The sequence below is a fragment of the Oncorhynchus gorbuscha genome, linkage group LG14, assembly GCF_021184085.1.
Source record: "Oncorhynchus gorbuscha isolate QuinsamMale2020 ecotype Even-year linkage group LG14, OgorEven_v1.0, whole genome shotgun sequence".
Lineage (NCBI taxonomy): Eukaryota > Metazoa > Chordata > Actinopteri > Salmoniformes > Salmonidae > Oncorhynchus > Oncorhynchus gorbuscha.
Genome location: NC_060186.1, coordinates 4,006,153 through 4,030,142, shown reverse-complemented (window position 1 = coordinate 4,030,142; position 23,990 = coordinate 4,006,153). Strand labels below are relative to the sequence as shown.

The 23,990-nt window shown below is 45.9% G+C and overlaps 1 protein-coding gene across 1 annotated transcript; it reads right to left on the bottom strand.

Annotated features, from left to right (window-relative positions):
- Window positions 1-1,807: 1,807 nt before the first annotated feature.
- On the bottom strand, window positions 1,808-13,276 carry LOC123994462 (transmembrane protein 19-like; the record flags this gene model as incomplete). Its single annotated transcript, XM_046297085.1, has 6 exons — window positions 12,926-13,276; window positions 12,291-12,441; window positions 11,369-11,482; window positions 4,037-4,174; window positions 2,106-2,182; window positions 1,808-1,987 (listed from the first exon to the last, which is right to left on the bottom strand). Coding segments are annotated over exons 2-6 (639 nt in total), but the record flags the coding sequence as incomplete, so codon positions are not given.
- Window positions 13,277-23,990: the final 10,714 nt, after the last annotated feature.

Genomic DNA, 23,990 nt, shown 5'->3' with positions numbered 1-23,990 from the left:
CTCTCTCTCTCTCTCTCTCTCTCTCTCTCTCTCTCTCTCTCTCTCTCTCTCTCTCTCTCTCTCTCTCTCTCTCTCTCTCTCTCTCTCTCTCTCTCTCTCTCTCTCTCTCTCTCTCTCTCTCTCTCTCTCTCTCTCTCTCTCTCTCTCTCTCTCTCTCTCTCTCTCTCTCTCTCTCTCTCTCTCTCTCTCTCTCTCTCTCTCTCTCTCTCTCTCTCTCTCTCTCTCTCTCTCTCTCTCTCTCTCTCTCTCTCTCTCTCTCTCTCTCTCTCTCTCTCTCTCTCTCTCTCTCTCTCTCTCTCTCTCTCTCTCTCTCTCTCTCTCTCTCTCTCTCTCTCTCTCTCTCTCTCTCTCTCTCTCTCTCTCTCTCTCTCTCTCTCTCTCTCTCTCTCTCTCTCTCTCTCTCTCTCTCTCTCTCTCTCTCTCTCTCTCTCTCTCTCTCTCTCTCTCTCTCTCTCTCTCTCTCTCTCTCTCTCTCTCTCTCTCTCTCTCTCTCTCTCTCTCTCTCTCTCTCTCTCTCTCTCTCTCTCTCTCTCTCTCTCTCTCTCTCTCTCTCTCTCTCTCTCTCTCTCTCTCTCTCTCTCTCTCTCTCTCTCTCTCTCTCAATATATATATATATCAATAACAGTCACAAGTTGACACTCCAGACATCTGTCATCTTTGCAGAGGAAGCAATTTTACATCTAAATGTTTGATGTAGTATTTCTCAAGTGAAAAAAATATGTATGAAAACTAGTTGTCTGTCGTTGAATGACAACAAACACTTAATTGAAAAATCCCTATTGTTGACGAAATCTCTGAGGAAGGGGTAGACACCAAAATGAACAAAAACATCACTAAATGTACAGTATGCACGAACGGTTTCAACTGGGAAGCATACAGTAAGTTTTAGTAATCGCAGAACACGGGTTTAAAGTTTTTCAAATAATTCCCAGTTGGTTGAGAGTTCTTCCTGTGCAAATACACTGACCTACAGTACCAGTCTATAGTGTGGACACAACTACTCATTCCAGGGGTTCTTAATTTTTGACTATTTTCTACATTGTAAAACAATAGTAAAGACAAAATGATGCAATAACACATATGGAATCATGTAGTATATATTGTATATTCTTCAAAGCAGCTACCATTTGCCTTGATAGCTTTGCACACTCTTGGCATTCTCTCAACCAGCTTCACGAGAAATGATTTTCCAACAGTCTTGAAGGAGTTCCCACATATGCTGAGCACTTGTTGGCTGCTTTTCCACTCTGCGGTCCAACTCATCCCAAACCATCTCATTTGGCTTGAGGTCAGATGATTGTGGAGGCCAGGTCATCTGATGCAGCACTCCATCACTCTCCCTCTTGCTCAAATAGCCCTTACATAGCCTGGAGGTGTGTTGGGTCATTGCCCTGTTGAAAAACAAAATGCTAGTCCCACTAAGCGCAAACCAGATGGGATGGCGTATCGTTGCAGAATGCTGTGGTTGCCATGCTGGTTAAGTGTGCCTTGATTTCTAAATAAATCATTGACAGTGTCACCAGCAAAGCACCATCACATCGCCTCCTCCTCCATGCTTCACGGGGGGGAACCACAGATGCAGAGATCTTCCATTCACCTCCTCTGCGTCTCACAAAGACACAGAAGTTGGAGCCAAACATCTCAAATTTGGACCCTTCAGACCAAAGAACACATTTCCATCGGTCTAATGTCCATTGATCGCATTTCTTGGCCCAAGCAAGTCTCTTCTTATGATTCGTGTCCTTTAGTAGTGGTTTCTTTGCATTGAGGTGTGTGTGTGTGCATTGAGGTGTGTGTGTGTGTGTGTACCTGTAGGAACCTCTCTCCAGGAGGTGATGAGGCGGGGTTTGGTCTGACTGAGGACGGGCCCCACCTCTGAAGCCCAGGTGTCCCCCGTAGAGCAGGCCAAGGCCCCCAGCAGAGACAGACACATCCAGGAGGCTGAGTACTGCTTCCCAAAGTCCACCGGCATCTCCCCTGGACCCACCTAGAACCAGGACCACACAAAGGAAATAACCTCAGATGAGTGACAGATGTGTGGCCGGCTCACTTGGCTGAGGCAGCTGTTATATGTATTCAAATATATAATTCATTGACTGATTAACCTCGATCATATATAGCAGCGCCAGCTCTGTGGGGACACCACCATTACAGAACACCTGCACCCAGTTCCTCTGACCACCTGGAGGGCAAAGGGGACACACATTAAAATGATAGTTCACCTCCAAAATGTTTCACTTCCTTTTGACTTCCCTGGGGGTGGGTTTCCTTGTTAAATAAGATACACTTCAAAACAGGTGAACTATCCCTTTAAGGACAAATGACTTACGCAGGTGTTTAAAAAAATAAAAAAATAAACCAGATATTACTGACTGAGGCAGACTATGCAATCCAGTAGCGGGCTGTTGCTTACTGGAGTGTGGCCTGACTATCTCGAGAGTCATTAAGCCTAGCTGCTGGCCTAGCCGATGGCCTAGCCGATGGCCTAGCCGATGGCCTAGCCGATGGCCTAGCCGCTGTCCTAGCCGATGGCCTAGCCGCTGTCCTAGCCGATGGCCTAGCCGCTGGCCTAGCCGATGGCCTAGCCGATGGCCTAGCCGCTGTCCTAGCCGATGGCCTAGCCGCTGTCCTAGCCGATGGCCTAGCCGCTGTCCCAGCCGATGGCCAGCCGCTGTCCTAGCCGATGGCCTAGCCGCTGTCCTAGCCGATGGCCAGCCGCTGGCCAGCCGCTGGCCTAGCCGATGGCCCAGCCGCTGGCCTAGCCGATGGCCCAGCCGCTGGCCTAGCCGATGGCCTAGCCGCTGGCCTAGCCGATGGTCAGCCGATGGCCTAGCCGCTGGCCAGCCGCTGGCCTAGCAGATGGTCCAGCCGCTGGCCTAGCAGATGGTCTAGCCGCTGGCCTAGCCGATGGCCCAGCCGCTGGCCAGCAGATGGTCTAGCCGCTGGCCTAGCAGATGGTCTAGCCGCTGGCCTAGCCGATGGCCTAGCCGCTGGCCTAGCCGATGGCCTAGCCGCTGGCCTAGCAGATGGTCTAGCCGCTGGCCTAGCAGATGGTCTAGCCGCTGGCCTAGCAGATGGTCTAGCCGCTGGCCTAGCAGATGGTCTAGCCGCTGGCCTAGCCGATGGCCTAGCCGCTGGCCTAGCAGATGGTCTAGCCGCTGGCCTAGCAGATGGCCTAGCTGATGGCCTAGCTGATGGCCTAGCTGATGGCCTATCCGATGGCCTATCCGATGGCCTATCCGATGGCCTATCCGATGGCCTATCCGATGGCCTATCCGATGGCCTAGCCGCTGTCCTAGCTGATGGCCTATCCGCTGGCCTAGCTGATGGCCTATCCGCTGGCCTAGCTGATGGCCTATCCGCTGGCCTAGCTGATGGCCTAGCTGATGGCCTATCCGATGGCCTATCCGATGGCCTAGCTGATGGCCTAGCCGCTGTCCTAGCTGATGGCCTAGCCGCTGTCCTAGCCGCTGGCCTAGCAGATGGCCTAGCAGATGGTCTAGCCGCTGGTCTAGCCGCTGGCCTAGCCGCTGGCCTAGCCGATGGCCTAGCCGCTGGCCTAGCCGCTGGCCTAGCAGATGGTCTAGCCGCTGGCCTAGAAGATGGTCTAGCCGCTGGCCTAGCAGATGGTCTAGCCGCTGGCCTAGCAGATGGTCTAGCCGCTGGCCTAGCAGATGGTCTAGCCGCTGGCCTAGCCGATGGCCTAGCCGCTGGCCTAGCCGATGGCCTAGCAGATGGCCTAGCAGATGGCCTAGCCGCTGTCCTAGCTGCTGTCCTAGCCGCTGGCCTAGCTGATGGCCTAGCTGCTGTCCTAGCTGCTGTCCTAGCCGCTGTCCTAGCCGCTGTCCTAGCCGATGTCCTAGCCGATGTCCTAGCCGCTGTCCTAGCCGCTGTCCTAGCCGCTGTCCTAGCCGCTGTCCTAGCCGCTGTCCTAGCCGCTGTCCTAGCCGCTGGCCTAGTCGCTGTCCTAGCCGCTGTCCTAGCCGCTGTCCTAGCCGCTGTCCTAGCCGCTGTCCTAGCTGCTGTAACTCGTTACCTTCTTTATAGTCCGAGTCTAGTTTCTTCTTGACGTCTCCTTTCCAGCGTGTCAGCTTGGAGGAAGTGATGAAGAAAGCCAGCAGGGCAGAGAAGAAACTTATGTTGGCCATGGTGAGGATGAAGCCGACCAGCAGGGCTGTAGGGGACAGGGAACAAAAACAATACAACAACTCAAACACTCTTACCTGATCCCAGATCTGTTTGTACTTGTTCATAGCCAACTCTTTGGGCCGTTGTTATGACCACGGGAGCCGGCTCTGACAGATCTGGGACCAGGTTACAAACTAGGTCTAACTACCTTATCAGAACACTACTACAGAACCTCTACTCTCTCGGTATGTTTGAGAAAATCATGATGAAAGTGGCCATTTTATGCCCTTTTTAGACCTACTGTATATATGCCTCCTGTAAGACCCTATGATCTGTGTTGTTGTCAACATACTCCTTATAGTGTGTCATATGGAGTATGTCTTGATTTTTTATTATTGCATTCATTATTTATTCAACATTAAATATTCAAATGAATATCTGAAAATTAACTTTTTTTGATTTAGTTCATTTTATATTGTTTGGGACAATATACTCTACAAATACATCACATTGCCAGAGTGGGCTCTCTGCTGATTTAAGTTATGATACATGTTATGAACACCAACACAGTGAATGGGGGAAAATGGATGTTTTCTTTAAACTCCCTCTGCTGGTGATTTGCTGAATGTGCAATCATGTCATTGATCAATTACCTACAATGCACATGTCTATGTAGAACATGGGTTTATATCTTCAAACGTACTTAGAGAACCCACTTTGAAGAGTATATTGTTGAATTAATATTCATATTTTTGTTATGTTGGGTAAAGTAAATGTGATAACATTTATTTCTGAATCTAGATGTACTCCATATTTGAGAGGACACGGAGTATATTGACTCCAAGATGTTGTCTGTATCATGTACGGTTCAAGGGTCATAGGGTCTTACAGGAGGCATGGATAGGTAAAAAAAAAAAAAAAAAAAAAAAAAAAAAAAGAGTAAAATTAACACCTCCTCATGATTTTCTTAAAAATAGTTTGGGATACAAAATGTCAAAAAACATTCCTCACAGTTTCCTTGTGAGAATTGCCAGAACAATCTGTTATACCAAAAATATTTATGGGCTATTCTGCTGTGGAATGTACCAATTAGTACATGAATAAACTGCTTTAGTCAGTTGAATAATGTGATTCAGCACAGACCCTGATTAAAAGAATGGTGACTAATTAATTCCTCTCAGATCCAGATCACGAGGACTGCTGATGGCCTGGCTAACGTGTGACTGACATCAGGGGCAACCCCTCTTCTCACACGCATACGCCTGGGGCTGCTGGAACTGTGTGGGATGAATCTTAGAATTAATAATAGCATTAAAACACCCAACAGAGACTCCTAAGGTTAAACTGATACTTGGGATATTGGCAACGAGGCCCTTTATGTACTTCCCCAGAGTCCGATGAACTCTCGGATAACATTATGTCTCCATGTCCAGTATAAAGGAAGTTAAGATGTAGATAGCACATTGCTTTGAAGTAGATGGGTGATGCTAGTTAGCGTTGGCTCACAAAATTACATGTAACTTCCTCATACTGGACACGGAGACATACAAATGGTATGAGGTCATCTGATCAAAGAGCCTCATTAACAAAATCTTTAATAGTTTTTTCCCCTAATAATTTGTTGGGTGAGTTTGAGATTTGATGGATCAATATATATATTATATATATATATATAATATAATATATAAATATAATATATATATATAATATATATATAATATAAATATATATATAGATCCATCAAATCTCAAATTCAAACTCACCCAACAAATTATTACACATTTTTTTTAAATGAGGAAGATAAAACATGAATGATATTTTTTAAGGATGTTTTAAAACATTTCTGCTCAGTTTCTGCTTGCTGTTTCTTTGTGTCCATGCTGCCTTGCAGCAAATCATTCACTTTATCAAACCGGTCTTTGCTTTTGAAATGGCAATCTTTATTTGGTTGGCATTTCATATTCAAAATAACTAATTAATGTGGAAACATTGGACATTGTTTCATCAACAAACAAAGCATGTACAAAATAGTATTATGCAGTACCAGTCGAGACTATTAAATAATACATATGGAATCATGTAGTAACCAAAAAAGTGTTAAATCAAAATGTTTTATATTTGAGATTCTTCAAATTAGCCACACTTTGCTTTGATGACAGCTTTGCACACTCTTGGCATTCTCTCAACCAGCTTCATGAGGTAGTCACCTGGAATCCATTTCAATTAACAGGTGTACCTTGTTAAAAAGGTTAATGTTTGGAATTCATTTTCTTGTTAATGCCTTTGAGCCAATCAAATGACAGTCCATCATTAAGGTCAGTCAATCTGGAAAATGTCAAGAAAAGTTTCTCAAGCGTAGTCGAAAAACCATCAAGCGCTATGATGAAACTGGCTCATGAGGATCGCCACAGGAAAGGAAGACCCAGAGTTACCTCTGCTGCAGAGGATAAGTTCAATAGAGTTACCAGCCTCAGAAATTACATCCCAAATAAATGTTTCAGAGTTTAAGTAAAAGACACATCAACTGTGTGAATCAGGCCTTCATGGTTGAATTGCTGCAAAGAAACCACTACTAAAGGACACCAATAAGAAGAAGAGAATTTCTTGGGTCAAGAAACACGAGTAATGGACATTAGACCGGTGGAAATCAGTCCTTAGGTCTGAAGAGTCCAAATTTGAGATTTTTGGTTCCAACCGCCGTGTCTTTATGAGACGCAGAGTAGGTGAACAGATGATCTCTGCATGTGTCGTTCCTACGTGATGCATGGAGGAGGTGAACAGACGATCTCTGCATGTGTCGTTCCTACGTGATGCATGGAGGAGGTGAACAGATAATCTCTGCATGTGTCGTTCCTACGTGATGCATGGAGGAGGTGAACAGATGATCTCTGCATGTGTCGTTCCCACGTGATGCATGGAGGTGGTGGTGCGTTGCTGGTGACACGGTTGGTGATGTATTTAGAATTCAAGGCACACTTGCAGAGAAGAAATGGGAGAAACTCTTCAAATACAGGTGTGCCAAGCTTGAAGCATCATACCCAAGAAGACTTTAGGCTGTTATCACTGTCAAAGCTTTAACTAAGTACTCAGTAAAGGTTCTGTGGTATTGTGATGTCATTATGGGTTATTGTGATGTCATTATGGGGTTATTGTGATGTCATGAGGTATTGTGTTTGTAGATTGAGGGAAAAAAACTATTTAACCAATTTTATAATAAGGCTGTAAAGTAACAAAAATGTGGAAAAATCAAGGGGTCTGAATACTTTCTGAATGCAGTGTAGATACTGAATAGTATCAGACAGTAGATATGTAGATACTGAATAGTATTATACAGTAGATATGTAGAGACTGAATAGTATCAGACAGTAGAGACTGAATAGTATCAGACAGTAGAGACTGAATAGTATCAGACAGTAGAGACTGAATAGTATCAGACAGTAGAGACTGAATAGTATCAGACAGTAGATATGTAGAGACTGAATAGTATCAGACAGTAGATATGTAGAGACTGAATAGTATCAGACAGTAGATATGTAGAGACTGAATAGTATCAGACAGTAGATATGTAGAGACTGAATAGTATTAGACAGTAGATATGTAGAGACTGAATAGTATTATACAGTAGATATGTAGAGACTGAATAGTATTATACAGTAGATATGTAGAGACTGAATAGTATCAGACAGTAGATATGTAGAGACTGAATAGTATTATACAGTAGATATGTAGAGACTGAATAGTATTATACAGTAGATATGTAGAGACTGAATAGTATTAGACAGTAGATATGTAGAGACTGAATAGTAGGTAGGCCTTGAAATACATCCACACCTCCAATCGACTCAAATGACGTCAATTAGCCTATCAGAAGCTTCTAAAGCCATGACATCATTTTCTGGAATTTTCCAAGCTGTTTAAAGGCACAGTCAACTAGGTGTATGTAAACTTCTGACCCACTGGAATTGTGATAAAGTGAATTATAAGTGAAATAATCTGTCTGTAAACAATTATTGGAAAAATGACTTGTACAAAGTAGATGTCCTAACTGACTTGCCAAAACTATAGTTTGTTAACAAGAAATGTGTGGAGTGGTTGAAAAATAAGTTAATGACTCCTAAGTGTATATAAACTTCTGACTTCAACTGCAATGTGGTCTTACTTCTCCAAGGGAGGAGGGGGTAGCTCCTATCAGCTGTTGTAGTACTAGTAGTAGTGGTATATAATGTGGTCTTACCTCTCCAAGGGAGGAGGGGGTAGCCCCTATCAGCTGTTGTAGTAGTAGTAGTAGTAGTATATAATGTGGTCTTACCTCACCAAGGGAGGAGGGGGTAGCCCCTATCAGCTGTTGTAGTACTAGTAGTAGTAATAGTAGTAGTATACAATGTGGTCTTACCTCTCCAAGGGAGGAGGAGTCGCTCCTATCAGCTGTTGTTGTCTTGGTAGTAGTAGTTGTAGTAGTAACAATCATTTTTATGGGAGCATCATTTGAGGAGAATATTTATTTGACACAGACAATTAGTACCAGCATCATGATGATATGTGTAACATGATGATATCACAGGTGAACGAAACCGATGACTGATCATAACAGAAACCAGTATTGAATCACAGTCTGATTTGGCAAACAAAAGCTGAACATGCCAGTGCTTCCCCTATATTCATTTAGCAGCGGCGGGCCGCCACATCAAAACAGATGAACATGGTGAAAACGTTTTCAGTGTGAACTTAAAATTACTAAAACCAGATAGAAAGTATGTAGAAAAGATAAACTGAGTGATATCTTTTGAAATAAGATCATTTTTGAGAACTAACAATCACCAAAATAAAAAAACTAGACAGTGAGAGAGAAACTAAAATGTTTTTTAAAAATGTCCTGGCATGGGGCCCCAATAGACTTGTTTTAACAAAGTTTTAGTTATATGACATAAGCCATATGGTCAAATGTGTAGAATTGCAGAAAATTCTCTTTTTTTTTAAATACAAAAAAAATTCTCAGCCCCATGAAAGTGTATAACTGCAAGAAACCCTTTAAAAACTGTGGCCACGCCCACGACCACACCCACAACCACGACCACACCCACACCCAGAAGTATCATTACCTACTAGCTACAGTGTGTTGCTGTTGCGTTTTTAGACTACTAGCTACAGTGTGTTGCTGTTGCGTTTAGATTTAAGTTGGTTCGTGTGGGGTTTGTCCTTTCAACCGTTTCTGCGTTGTTTCTCTGTAGACAGGGGCAATACGTTGACAGGTAGAGGCGTTTGAACTTAGTGCTGCTTAAACAGTACACAATTGGGTCCACTAGACAGTCCATGTGGGAAAACACTATGAAACCATCATAGACCTGAACAGCTATATTCTCAGCATTGTCTAAATCCATGGCTCGGACAGTCAACAGAACAATTCTAGCGATGGTACAAGGCAGGAAACAGAGAGAAAAGAGCAGCATGACAGAGGTGACCAGAAACACTGCTCGACGCAGCTTGGTCCTGTCACCTACCGTCTTCTTTTTGAGTCTGTTGACAATGCGGACCGTGCAGTACACCAACACAAAGAAAGGGATGAGAATCTGGGTGAAGAACACAACCTCTCTCAGAGTGTCAGTGATGTCCCCATGACTGCTACAGCAGCCGGTCTTCAGCATGGTGGGGACCGTCAAAGGGAGCAGTAGTAGCCAGATGACCACAGATATATGAGGGGACTTTTTGAGGACAAAGTCCTTGTTCCCAGGATGAACCACGTTGAAGTAGCGATCGAGTGAAATCACAGCCAGGAAGCCGATACTGGCGCCTCGGTTCAGAAACAGCATAAAGAGCATGGCTTTGCAGATCTTTCCGTCCACACTCTGTCGCTCTCCGCGTAGAAAGTTGTAGGCGTTCACTGGCAAACAGCCCAGCAGAAGGAGGTCAGCCAACACCAGATTGAACAGGAAAAGGTTGTTGGAGTTCAGCTTCCAGAACTCCAGCTTGAAGATGAAGAGGTAAAGCACTGAGAGGTTAAGAGGCAGAGCCAGGGTGAACTCCACAATCATCACAGAGGCGTAGAATGTATACAAGGGCAGATTATCTGCTGTGCAGTTATCGTTCAGAAGATCCTCTTCCATAATATGAAGCTGGCAAAACCTGTCCCCTTTTTACAGTCAAAGCCTGATCCTGTCCGAATCCTTAAGAAGGAAAAGCAGTCATCTAGAGTCCTCCACGCCAAGTGAGTCTGTTTAAGGGAAGGGAAGCTCTTATTCCGTGTGCAGACCTGGTGAAACTGAAGGACTGTACTTCAGTCTGGAAGTAATTCCCCCAGGCAGCCGTTGTAAACTGTTCAGACTTGTTGGTTGAGCACCTTCCATTCCTGAGTAGGCGAGTCGCCACAGGACCAATAGATAAGCAGTTGGTCCCACGAGGGATTGAGAATATAGTGGAAGACATTGCATCAACACACAACAACTATTTTTTTCCCATATTTGTCATATTGGGGCGGCAGGGAGCCTAATGGTTAGAGCGTTGGGCCAGTAACCGAAAGGTTGCTGGATCGAATCCCCAAGCTGACAAGGTAAACCCACTGTTCCCCCGAACAAGGCAGTAAACCCACTGTTCCCCCGAACAAGGCAGTAAACCCACTGTTCCCCCGAACAAGGCAGTAAACCCACTGTTCCCCCGAACAAGGCAGTAAACCCACTGTTCCCCCGAACAAGGCAGTAAACCCACTGTTCCCGAACAAGGCAGTAAACCCACTGTTCCCCGAACAAGGCAGTAAACCCACTGTTCCCCGAACAAGGCAGTAAACCCACTGTTCCCCCGAACAAGGCAGTAAACCCACTGTTCCCTTGAACAAGGCAGTAAACCCACTGTTCCCCTGAACAAGGCAGTAAACCCACTGTTCCCCTGAACAAGGCAGTAAACCCACTGTTCCTAGTCATTGTAAATAAGATGTTTTTCCTTAACTGACTTGCCTGGTTAACTTAAACATCTGTATATAAAAGTGATATTTTTCATTCGATACATATTCTCCCTGCTGAATTCCTACATGAAGTAGACCTAAGTAAGTGCCGGGCGTGCTTCTGGTTGCACAACACATCCGTGGGAATTAACATGTAGGTGAGGCTGTCATAACACGTTTTGATTGATTAAACACACAGAACTACAAGGTGAAGACACAGGAAGTTCTTCCGCTGAAAGTCATAGAATACCTCCTGAGCAGGAAGGTTTTTATTTTGATTAGTTGATTTATGTTCCATTGTTTGTTTACCTCCCAGGGCTCCGCCGTGGTCCAGACTCCTCTTCTTCAGGGCCCGTGTGGTGAGAGTCAGAGGAACCAGGATGGAGAACAACCATCGCCACGGAGACACCGGCTGGAGAGTGCCTGGAATGACACATTGAATTAGGTTATAGCTCTAGATAATAATCAGTGTTTCATCAAGTCGTGCTTCATCCTCTTTAACAAACTACTACTGAAACCATCTCTCCTTGTCTATATTCTGGAATGAGGTGAATAGAAGCCTCTCTTTTTTAGGCAGGGGGGCAACAGAACTAGGCGGGGGAGGGGGGCAGCAGAGCTAGGAAGGGGGCCCAACAGAGCTAGGAAGGGGGCCCAACAGAGCTAGGAAGGGGGGCCCATCTTGCTTATATAGTGTTGAGAGTTTGCACTCTTTAGCATTGTCGATTTCTGCAACAAAACATTCTCCCCTCTTATGGGTAACCGTGAGAGCATGTTTTGCAGCCTCTAAACTTCTCACTCATCCGGATTCATGATTCATTCGTGTTTTTCTTAATCATGGCACTATCAAGATGAATTTAGAAGTGTTCTGAAACATCTTCTATATGGGACCAAATACTAAACTTTTGACTACTTTAATCCACTTTGAGCTCATTAAATCTTGAGATTTACATACTTTTTTCCCCCCCACAAAGAAATGTAATGTTGGATCAATTTTCTCAATAAAGAAATTCAAAAGGACAATTGTTTGTGTTTTATTAGTTTAAATCAGATGAACTTGATCTATTATTAGAAGTAGGACTTAGATGAAGATCTGATGACATTTATGCAGAACATTTATTATTATTTTAAAAGGGTTAACAAGCTTTTTATAACCCACAACGGTAGGGAAAACACTGGACATGACTGACAAGGTGTGTGTGTGAGCATGTCCACGCAGGCAGGTGTGTCTTACCGTAATATGTGCTGGCTGTGATGGAAATGATCCAGAAGAAGAGGGAGATGGCCAGGGTGGCACACAACACGATCATATCAGTCATCGTCATGAGGTATTCTTTCATTTGTATCTCATCCTCAAAAATCATCGTGGAAGAAGTGAATAGGACCTGTGGAAGTCATCGACATTACCTTGGGCACTGGTTTAGTTACATGACAGATGTCTTACAGGGGACGGTTAGTAGCCTGGTCCAAGGTCTGTTTGTACTGTCTTGCCAACTGCTGTGGGCACATTGATACACCAGGGAGAACTCGGACCAGGCTAGTCTGAGCAGCGGCTGGTGGGCTTTATGGATCTCCATCATAAACCCACTAACAGCTGCCCAGGCTAGGTAGGACCAGGCCATTACTCCTAAAAACCTAAGACTGACCGGATAGCTAGCTAACGTTAGTTGTCTACTGGTGTGGGACTAGCAGCTAGCTAACGTTAGTTGTCTACTGGTGTGGGACTAGCAGCTAGCTAACGTTAGTTGTCTACTGATGTGGGACTAGCAGCTAGCTAACGTTAGTTGTCTACTGGTGTGGGACTAGCAGCTAGCTAGCAAGCTAATAAGTCGGAAAGTGGACTAAAGAAAATAGGGTAAAAGGTTGCACCTGAAGTAGCCGAAGCCATGGCTTTGTATCCTGCTTCTTCCATTGTGGGGGAAGTGCCAATATAACTCGTTAATGAAACTTGTCTCTCCCTATAAGATAACTTAGCGAGATGAAACGATGCACAGCTGTCACAGTCCTGTAGCGGAGTCAGATTTCAAAACACAGGACTCGTTGTTTCATCTTCTGTGGATTTTATATATGGCGTTTGGAAACCAACTTTAAGGTGCACTACCGCCACCAACTGGACTGGAGTGTGGACCAAAGACAGGCAAAGTGGAAATCCTACTCAATTTTCTCAACTCCCTAAGAAAACTTAATACGTAATGAAATACTATACATTCCCTTGTTATTTCCCCAGCAAGTTCACTTTCATTGTTGACTGAGAACCGGATGTGGATTTAAAGAAATACACGCGTACTTCCGCTAATCTGTCATATTAAAACTTCATATTTCACAAAAAATAAATTATTCACCAAAAACAAATCCATCAATACGTTTGAGTAATAAATACAAAATCAAATATATTATTCGGCGTTAATGTGATTTTTTTTCACTATTATGATATCCATGTATTACTTACATACATTTAAACATCATGCATTTCAGGGGCCTCATGTATCAACCATGTGCAGGCACAAATCTGTGCATAAACCACGCGTGGGATAATTTCCACGCAAATTGTGAGATGAATCAATATGAACGTTTGCTTGAGCGTGACTGAGTAAATGTACGCACAGCCATAAACATGCGTAGGCACAGTGCCAAGTGGTGGAATAAGGGAACTGCTTGTCAAGCGTGTGGAAAATATATGTTGAAAATGTGTGAAATTCTTCCGAGTAATAATTAAATCATTTTTCGATTTAATTGTATTTCAATTGTGAATTCATGCAACACATATTGACAGGCTATATATCATTTGACCACATCAGTGCATTTGTTATGATAATAATCCATATAGTGTACAGTCATTTGTTAAATTAGAGGCAAGTGTTAAAGTTAAACCATTGTAGAAATACTATAAAAGACTGAGATAATGGAAATCACATGAGAGATGGCTGATCATGCGCTGTTACAAGATCTGGTACACTGCATTCATCAGAGCGCGTTTTTAGAGACCGGTGGTACTTCTACAGAAAGTACAGATATCGTTCCCCAAAGAATTTGTTCTTAACTGACTTGCCTAGTTAAATAAAGGTTATTTAATATATAATTCATAATGAATTAATATGATATATATATATATCGAGTTCGCTCCAGATATGGATCGAATCCGAGAAAGTGGTATTAGCTAAGCTACTAGGTATCTTTTACATGTTGAATATACTTATGAACAATTAATTCACCTGTGTGTCAATATAAGAGTAGTCATTAGCAGGCATTGGCTGTTACTGCAATTTCATAAAACGATCAAGTTCCGGGGAGTAGAGTGGTCTTCTGTTAAAATATAAGCTAAACATAATACTCTTTACAAACAAACTCACCACCAATAGTTTACCATCAAAGTACGATAGTGTGTACACTATAAAGCATTATGATTAAAAGCCCTTGTTACCTACCCAAATATAACGAAATTGTCTGCTGGTCGAAAATCCTCTATCACTACTACCTTCTGAAATCAAACAGTCATAGTGACTTTTTAAAGCGGACTTGGATTCACCCTGAATCAAAAAGCATGTCAAATAATTAGTAGTATGACGTGATATCAAGAAGCCCCAGCCACTGACTGAGGACTCTTTGATTGAGCCCCATAATACCAGGAAACTTCATAGCTGTTTTCCTGTAATACTAGGAAACACGGCTTCAAAGTGGTGTGTTGGTTCCAACAGTTCAACCACACGGACATTATCTCAGAAGTATGTCGTTAAAAATATTGATTCGTTCCAATTATTATTTTCAATGTGCCCTTCCTTCAAGAAAGACGAGCCAGGGAGCAGGTCTCGAACCCTCGACCATCGAGCCCGAGGTCCGGCGCGCTATCGACTGTGCCGCAAAAGCATGCTCGTGTGGCAGGGTCGATTAACGCGTTTATAAACATTCACAATACATTCATAGAGGGTTTAGATCGTATCTACGTCAGAGTAATAACCACGTCTGGTCTATAGGACATATGTGGGGGAGATTCTTGCAACATTCAGAAGCATGAATTAAGGAATAGGCCTATCAGATTTGCAAATCCCCCTGATAAAGCCCCAGGCTGAACATACTAATTAAGTAATAGGTCTATCAAAGTTTCAAAACCCTCGATAAACCCCGAGGCTGGACCGAGACTAATTAATGAATAGGCCTATCAGAGTTACAAAACACCCAACAAAACCACAGGCAGGGCCGAGACAGTAGAGGACTATTTCAGGAGTAGAACTGGATCACTGGAGTTACAATATCCGGCCAGTAGAGGGGGACCTCACCCCACTTTAAATCACATCAATCCATGATCCATGAATCCACTCAAACCAGATTTCAACCCATGTATTCAGCTCGGTCTAACACACATTATACTCATAATGACTAAGCACTCTCAAGCAGTTGGCGTTTAGGTGTTAAGGCCCGAGAGGCTGGTGTTGGGAGGATATATTGACACCGGGGTGTAGTTCGTCGAGGAAAGTCTGCAAACTAGCTGCACTTCGTTTTGTTTGACCTTTTTTCAATTTACATTTTTTTTGCATATATCCATCAAAATGATGCCAACTGATTCCTGATTTTGACTGGCTGAGAAACGCTGCCTGTCTCTCGTCCCCAACACGTTCATTACAATGGGACTGGTGGAGATCGAATTTGTTTTTTTCTATTTTTTTTTGCAAATGTCAGAGAGATTTATTCAAATCTAACGCTGTTAAAAACTACATGTTAGTCTAAAAGAAATGTGAGATAATGTCTGGATGCTTTTTATAGTGGAGATCAAGTTGATAAATTGCCTGGCTGGGCTGATGAGACAGTGGATTGTGCAGTCTGATGGAACAGAGTAAATAGGCATTTTAACATCCTAGATTTAGCCGGTGGTAACTTGTGGAATAGACACCGTCTGGAATGCGGTTTTAACCAATCAGCATTCAGGATTAGACCCAAACGTTGTATAATAAACAAATAACGTGTTGTGATGGAACACCTATGTGAGAATGCTGTTCAACACTGTTGTTACTCCAAGCTCTGCACCAAGCTCAGAGCCCTGGGTCAGGACACCAAGCTCAGAGCCCTGGGTCAGGACACCAAGCTCAGAGCCCTGGGTCAGGACACCAAGTTCAGAGCCCTGGGTCAGGACACCAAGCTCAAAGCCCTGGGTCAGGACACCAAGCTCAGAGCCCTGGGTCAGGACACCAAGCTCAGAGCCCTGGGTCAGGACACCAAGCTCAGAGCCCTGGGTCAGGACACCAAGCTCAGAGCCCTGGGTCAGGACACCAAGCTCAGAGCCCTGGGTCAGGACATCAAGCTCAGAGCCCTGGGTCAGGACACTACCCTCTGCAACTGGATCCTGGACTTCCTGATGGGCAGACCACAGGCTGTGAGGATTGACAACAAGTCATCCTCCACACTGACTCAACACAAGGCCCCCCCCCAGGGGTGTGTCCTCAGTCCTCTGCTGTACTCCCAGTTCACCCACGACTGTGTGGCTTTACACCACACCAACTCCATCATCTAGTCTCCATGACGACATCACGGTTGTAGGCCTGATAACCAACAACGACGAGTCAGCCTATAGGGAGGGAGGTAAGTGAACTGGCATAGTGGTCCGGACATCACGGTTGTAGGCCTGATAACCAACAACGACGAGTCAGCCTATAGGGAGGGAGGTAAGTGAACTGGCATAGTGGTGTCCGGACAACAACCTCTCCCTCAATGTCAACAAAACAAAATAGTTGATTGTTGACTTCAGGAAGCAGAGGAGGGAACATGCCTGATCCACAGCGAAGGGACTGCAGGAGGGTCAATACATTTGAATACATTTGTCCATTACCAAGTCAAATCAATGTCATTGGTCACATGCTTCGTAAACAACAGGTGTAAACAGTGAGCTTTACCAACAGGCCCTTTCTCAACAATGCAGAGGAAAAATAATAGAAACATTATAACACAAGGAATAAATACACAATGTAATAAAATAATAATAATAATAATAATAATAAAAATAATAATAATAATAATTTAATAAGATAATAATAATAATAATAAATAAAATAATAATAATAATAATAATAATAATAATAATAATAAAAACAAAATAATAATAATAATTTAATAAGATAATAAATGGTCACAGCAGCGTATGTGAAAAGAGGTCAATGCAGATCGTCCAGGTACTATTTAATTAGCTATTTATCAGCCTTATGGCTTGGGGGGTAGAAGCTGTTCAGGGTCCTGTTGGTTCCAGACTTGGTGCATCGGTACCGCTTGCTGTGAGGTAGTTGAGAGAACAGTGTCATGCAGGTGAAAGAGGACCCAAAAGCGACTTGGCGAAAACAGAGTCTTTAATCCAGAAAAGTGAATACAAACAAAAAAACACAACTTTCACTCGAAATGACGAGGACCAACTGGAGACTCGATCTTGAACAGCAGGTGAACAGCAGGTTGCCTCGGGAAGGCACTCGAACCAGACAGACTCAGACACCTGCTCACCACGCAGCATCTGAGGAAAACACGACACGACAGGGCGATACACAATCACAGCACGGTGAATTCTAAACAAGGAACCGACAGGACAGGAACGGAACACAAAGGAAGAAATAGGGACTCTAATCAGGGGAAAGGATCGGGAACAGGTGTGGGAAGACTAAATGATGATTAGGGGAATAGGAACAGCTGGGAGCAGGAACAGAACGATAGAGAGAAGAGAGAGCGAGAGAGTGAGAGAGGGAGGGGAGAGAGAGGGATAGAAAGAGGGAAAGAACCTAATAAGACCAGCAGAGGGAAACGAATAGAATGGGGAGCACAGGGACAAGACATGATAATAAATGACAAACATGACAGTACCCCCCCACTCACCGAGCGCCTCCTGGCGCACTCGAGGAGGAATCCTGGCGGCAACGGAGGAAATCATCGATGAGTGAACGGTCCAGCACGTCCCGAGACGGAACCCAACTCCTCTCCTCAGGACCGTAACCCTCCCAATCCACTAAGTATTGGTGACCCCGTCCCCGAGAACGCATGTCCATGATCTTATGTACCTTGTAAATAGGTGCGCTCTCGACAAGGACGGGAGGGGGAGGGAAGACGAACGGGGGTGCGAAGAAAGGGCTTAACACAGGAGACATGGAAGACAGGATGGACGCGACGAAGATGTCGCGGAAGAAGCAGTCGCACAGCGACAGGATTGACGACCTGGGAGACACGGAACGGACCAATGAACCGCGGAGTCAACTTACGAGAAGCTGTCGTAAGAGGAAGGTTGCGAGTGGAAAGCCACACTCTCTGGCCGCAACAATACCTTGGACTCTTAATCCTGCGTTTATTGGCGGCTCTCACAGTCTGTGCCCTGTAACGGCAAAGTGCAGACCTCACCCTCCTCCAGGTGCGCTCACAACGTTGGACAAACGCTTGAGCGGAGGGAACGCTGGACTCGGCAAGCTGGGATGAGAACAGAGGAGGCTGGTAACCCAGACTACTCTGAAACGGGGATAACCCGGTAGCAGACGAAGGAAGCGAATTGTGAGCGTATTCTGCCCAGGGGAGCTGTTCTGCCCAAGACGCAGGGTTTCTGAAAGAAAGGCTGCGTAGTATGCGACCAATCGTCTGATTGGCCCTCTCTGCTTGACCGTTAGACTGGGGATGAAACCCGGAAGAGAGACTGACGGACGCACCAATCAAACGACAGAACTCCCTCCAAAACTGTGACGTGAATTGCGGGCCTCTGTCTGAAACGGCGTCTAACGGGAGGCCATGAATTCTGAATACATTCTCAATAATGATTTGTGCCGTCTCCTTAGCGGAAGGAAGTTTAGCGAGGGAATGAAATGTGCCGCCTTAGAGAACCTATCGACAACCGTAAGAATCACAGTCTTCCCCGCAGACAAAGGCAGACCGGTAATGAAGTCTAAGGCGATGTGAGACCATGGTTGAGAAGGAATGGGGAGCGGTCTGAGACGACCGGCAGGAGGAGAGTTACCCGACTTAGTCTGCGCGCAGTCCGAACAAGCAGCCACGAAACGGCGCGTGTCACGCTCCTGAGTCGGCCACCAAAAAGCGCTGGCGAATAGACGCAAGAGTGCCTCGAACACCGGGATGACCAGCTAACTTGGCAGAGTGAGCCCACTGAAGAACAGCCAGACGAGTGGAAACAGGAACGAAAAGGAGGTTACTAGGACAAGCGCGCGGCGACGCAGTGTGCGTGAGTGCTTGCTTAACCTGTCCTTCAATTCCCCAGACTGTTAACCCGACAACACGCCCATAAGGAAGAATCCCCTCGGGATCAGTAGAAGCCACAGAAGAACTAAACAGACGGGATAAGGCATCAGGCTTGGTGTTCCTGCTACCCGGACGGTAAGAAATCACAAACTCGAAACGAGCGAAAAACAACGCCCAACGAGCTTGACGGGCATTAAGTCGTTTGGCAGAACGGATGTACTCAAGGTTCTTATGGTCTGTCCAAACGACAAAAGGAACGGTCGCCCCCTCCAACCACTGTCGCCATTCGCCTAGGGCTAAGCGGATGGCGAGCAGTTCACGGTTACCCACATCATAGTTGCGCTCAGATGGCGACAGGCGATGAGAAAAATAAGCGCAAGGATGAACCTTATCGTCAGACTGGAAGCGCTGGGATAGAATGGCTCCCACGCCTACCTCTGAAGCGTCAACCTCGACAATGAATTGTCTAGTGACGTCAGGAGTAACGAGGATAGGAGCGGACGTAAAACGTTCTTTTAGAAGATCAAAAGCTCCCTGGGCGGAACCGGACCACTTAAAACACGTCTTGACAGAAGTAAGAGCTGTGAGAGGGGCAGCAACTTGACCGAAATTACGAATGAAACGCCGATAGAAATTAGCGAAACCTAAAAAGCGCTGCAACTCGACACGTGACCTTGGAACGGGCCAATCACTGACAGCTTGGACCTTAGCGGAATCCATCTGAATGCCTTCAGCGGAAATAACGGAACCGAGAAAAGTAACGGAGGAGACATGAAAAGAGCACTTCTCAGCCTTTACGTAGAGACAATTCTCTAAAAGGCGCTGTAGAACACGTCGAACGTGCTGAACATGAATCTCGAGTGACGGAGAAAAAATCAGGATATCGTCAAGATAGACAAAAACAAAGATGTTCAGCATGTCTCTCAGAACATCATTAACTAATGCCTGAAAAACAGCTGGCGCATTGGCGAGACCGAACGGCAGAACCCGGTACTCAAAATGCCCTAACGGAGTGTTAAACGCCGTTTTCCACTCGTCCCCTCTCTGATGCGCACGAGATGGTAAGCGTTACGAAGGTCCAACTTAGTAAAGCACCTGGCTCCCTGCAGAATCTCGAAGGCTGATGACATAAGGGGAAGCGGATAACGATTCTTAACCGTTATGTCATTCAGCCCTCGATAATCCACGCAGGGGCGCAGAGTACCGTCCTTCTTCTTAACAAAAAAGAACCCCGCCCCGGCCGGAGAAGAAGAAGGCACTATGGTACCGGCGTCAAGAGACACAGACAAATAATCCTCGAGAGCCTTACGTTCGGGAGCCGACAGAGAGTATAGTCTACCTCGAGGAGGAGTGGTCCCCGGAAGGAGATCAATACTACAATCATACGACCGGTGAGGAGGAAGGGAGTTGGCTCGGGACCGACTGAAGACCGTGCGCAGATCATGATATTCCTCCGGCACTCCTGTCAAATCGCCAGGTTCCTCCTGAGAAGTAGGAACAGAAGAAACGGGAGGGATGGCAGACATTAAACACTTCACATGACAAGAAACGTTCCAGGATAGGATAGAATTACTAGACCAATTAATAGAAGGATTATGACATACTAGCCAGGGATGACCCAAAACAACAGGTGTAAACGGTGAACGGAAAATCAAAAAAGAAATAGTCTCACTGTGGTTACCAGATACTGTGAGAGTTAAAGGTAGTGTCTCAAATTTGATACTGGGAAGATGACTACCATCTAAGGCAAACATGGGCGTAGGCTTGTCTAACGGTCTGAAAGGAATGTTATGTTTCCGAACCCATGCTTCGTCCATGAAACAACCCTCAGCCCCAGAGTCAATCAAGGCACTGCATGTAGCACCGAACCGGTCCAGCGTAGATGGACCGACATAGTAGTACAAGATCTAGATGAAGAGACCTGAGTAGTAGCGCTCACCAGTAGCCCTCCGCTTACTGATGGGCTCTGGCCTCTTACTGGACATGAATTAACAAAATGTCCAGCAACTCCGCAATAGAGGCACAGGCGGTTGGTGATCCTCCGTTCCCTCTCCTTAGTCGAGATGCGAATCCCTCCCAGCTGCATGGGCTCAGTCTCAAAGCCAGAGGAGGGAGATGGTTGCGATGCGGAGCAGGGAAACACCGTTGATGCGAGCTCTCTTCCACGAGCCCGGTGACGAAGATCTACCCGTCGTTCTATGCGGATGGCGAGAGCAATCAAAGAGTCCACATCTGAAGGAACCTCCCGGGAGAGAATCTCATCCTTAACCACTGCGTGGAGCCCCTCCAGAAAACGAGCGAGCAGCGCCGGCTCGTTCCACTCACTAGAGGCAGCAAGAGTGCGAAACTCAATAGAATAATCCGTTATGGACCGTTCACCTTGGCATAAGGAAGCCAGGGCCCTAGAAGCCTCCTACCAAAAACTGAACGGTCAAAACCCGAATCATCTCCTCTTTAAAGTTCTGGAACTTGTTAGAGCAATCAGCCCTTGCCTCCCAGATAGCTGTGCCCCATTCTCGAGCCCGGCCAGTAAGGAGTGAAATGACGTAAGCAACCCGAGCTCTCTCTAGAGTATGTGTTGGGTTGGAGAGAGAACACAATCTCACACTGCGTGAGAAAGGAGCGGCACTCAGTGGGCTGCCCGGAGTAGCAAGGTGGGTTATTAACCCTAGGTTCTGGAGGCTCGGCAGGCCAGGAAGTAACAGGTGGCACGAGACGTAGACTCTGGAACTGTCCAGAGAGGTCGGAAACCTGAGCGGCCAGGTTCTCCACGGCATGGCGAGCAGCAGACAATTCCTGCTCGTGTCTGCCGAGCATGGCTCCTTGGATCTTGACGGCAGTGTAACGAGCGTCTGAAGTCGCTGGGTCCATTCCTTGGTCGGTTCCTTCTGTCATGCCGGTGAAAGAGGACCCAAAAGCGACTTAACAGAAACAGAGTTTATTTAAGTCCAAACAGGGAATAACAGAAATCCTCTAGTCTGTAGAGGGGAAATAACTGGAGAAGCGGCCACAGACTGCAGGTCGCCGGGTAGGCGCAGGCCGTAGTTGACAGAGACACCTGCTCACACGCAGCATCTGATGAAGGCAAAAAAACACGACAGGACAGGGCGATACACAATCACAGCAAAAACACGACAGGACAGGGCGAAACGCAATCACAGCATGGTGAATACTAAACAAGGAACCGACGGGACAGGAACGGAACACAAAGGAATAAATAGGGACTCTAATCAGGGGAAAGGATCGGGAACAGGTGTGGGAAGACTAAATGATGATTAGGGGAATAGGAACAGCTGGGAGCAGGAACGGAACGATAGAGAGAAGAGAGAGCGAGAGAGTGAGAGAGGGAGGGGGAGAGAGAGGGATAGAAAGAGGGAAAGAACCTAACAAGACCAGCAGAGGGAAACGAATAGAATGGGGAGCACAGGGACAAGACATGATAATAAATGACAAACATGACAAAAATGTCCAGCAACTCCGCAATAGAGGCACAGGCGGTTGGTGATCCTCCGTTCCCTCTCCTTAGTCGAGATGCGAATCCCTCCCAGCTGCATGGGCTCAGTCTCAAAGCCAGAGGAGGGAGATGGTTGCGATGCGGAGCAGGGAAACACCGTTGATGCGAGCTCTCTTCCACGAGCCCGGTGACGAAGATCTACCCGTCGTTCTATGCGGATGGCGAGAGCAATCAAAGAGTCCACATCTGAAGGAACCTCCCGGGAGAGAATCTCATCCTTAACCACTGCGTGGAGTCCCTCCAGAAAACGAGCGAGCAGCGCCGGCTCGTTCCACTCACTAGAGGCAGCAAGAGTGCGAAACTCAATAGAATAATCCGTTATGGACCGTTCACCTTGGCATAAGGAAGCCAGGGCCCTAGAAGCCTCCCTACCAAAAACTGAACGGTCAAAAACCCGAATCATCTCCTCTTTAAAGTTCTGGAACTTGTTAGAGCAATCAGCCCTTGCCTCCCAGATAGCTGTGCCCCATTCTCGAGCCCGGCCAGTAAGGAGTGAAATGACGTAAGCAACCCGAGCTCTCTCTCTAGAGTATGTGTTGGGTTGGAGAGAGAACACAATCTCACACTGCGTGAGAAAGGAGCGGCACTCAGTGGGCTGCCCGGAGTAGCAAGGTGGGTTATTAACCCTAGGTTCTGGAGGCTCGGCAGGCCAGGAAGTAACAGGTGGCACGAGACGAGACTCTGGAACTGTCCAGAGAGGTCGGAAACCTGAGCGGCCAGGTTCTCCACGGCATGGCGAGCAGCAGACAATTCCTGCTCGTGTCTGCCGAGCATGGCTCCTTGGATCTCGACGGCAGTGTAACGAGCGTCTGAAGTCGCTGGGTCCATTCCTTGGTCGGTTCCTTCTGTCATGCAGGTGAAAGAGGACCCAAAAGCGACTTGGCGAAAACAGAGTCTTTAATCCAGAAAAGTGAATACAAACAAAAAAACACAACTTTCACTCGAAATGACGAGGACCAACTGGAGACTCGATCTTGAACAGCAGGTGAACAGCAGGTTGCCTCGGGAAGGCACTCGAAGACTAAATGATGATTAGGGGAATAGGAACAGCTGGGAGCAGGAACGGAACGATAGAGAGAAGAGAGAGCGAGAGAGTGAGAGAGGGAGGGGGAGAGAGAGGGATAGAAAGAGGGAAAGAACCTAATAAGACCAGCAGAGGGAAACGAATAGAATGGGGAGCACAGGGACAAGACATGATAATAAATGACAAACATGACA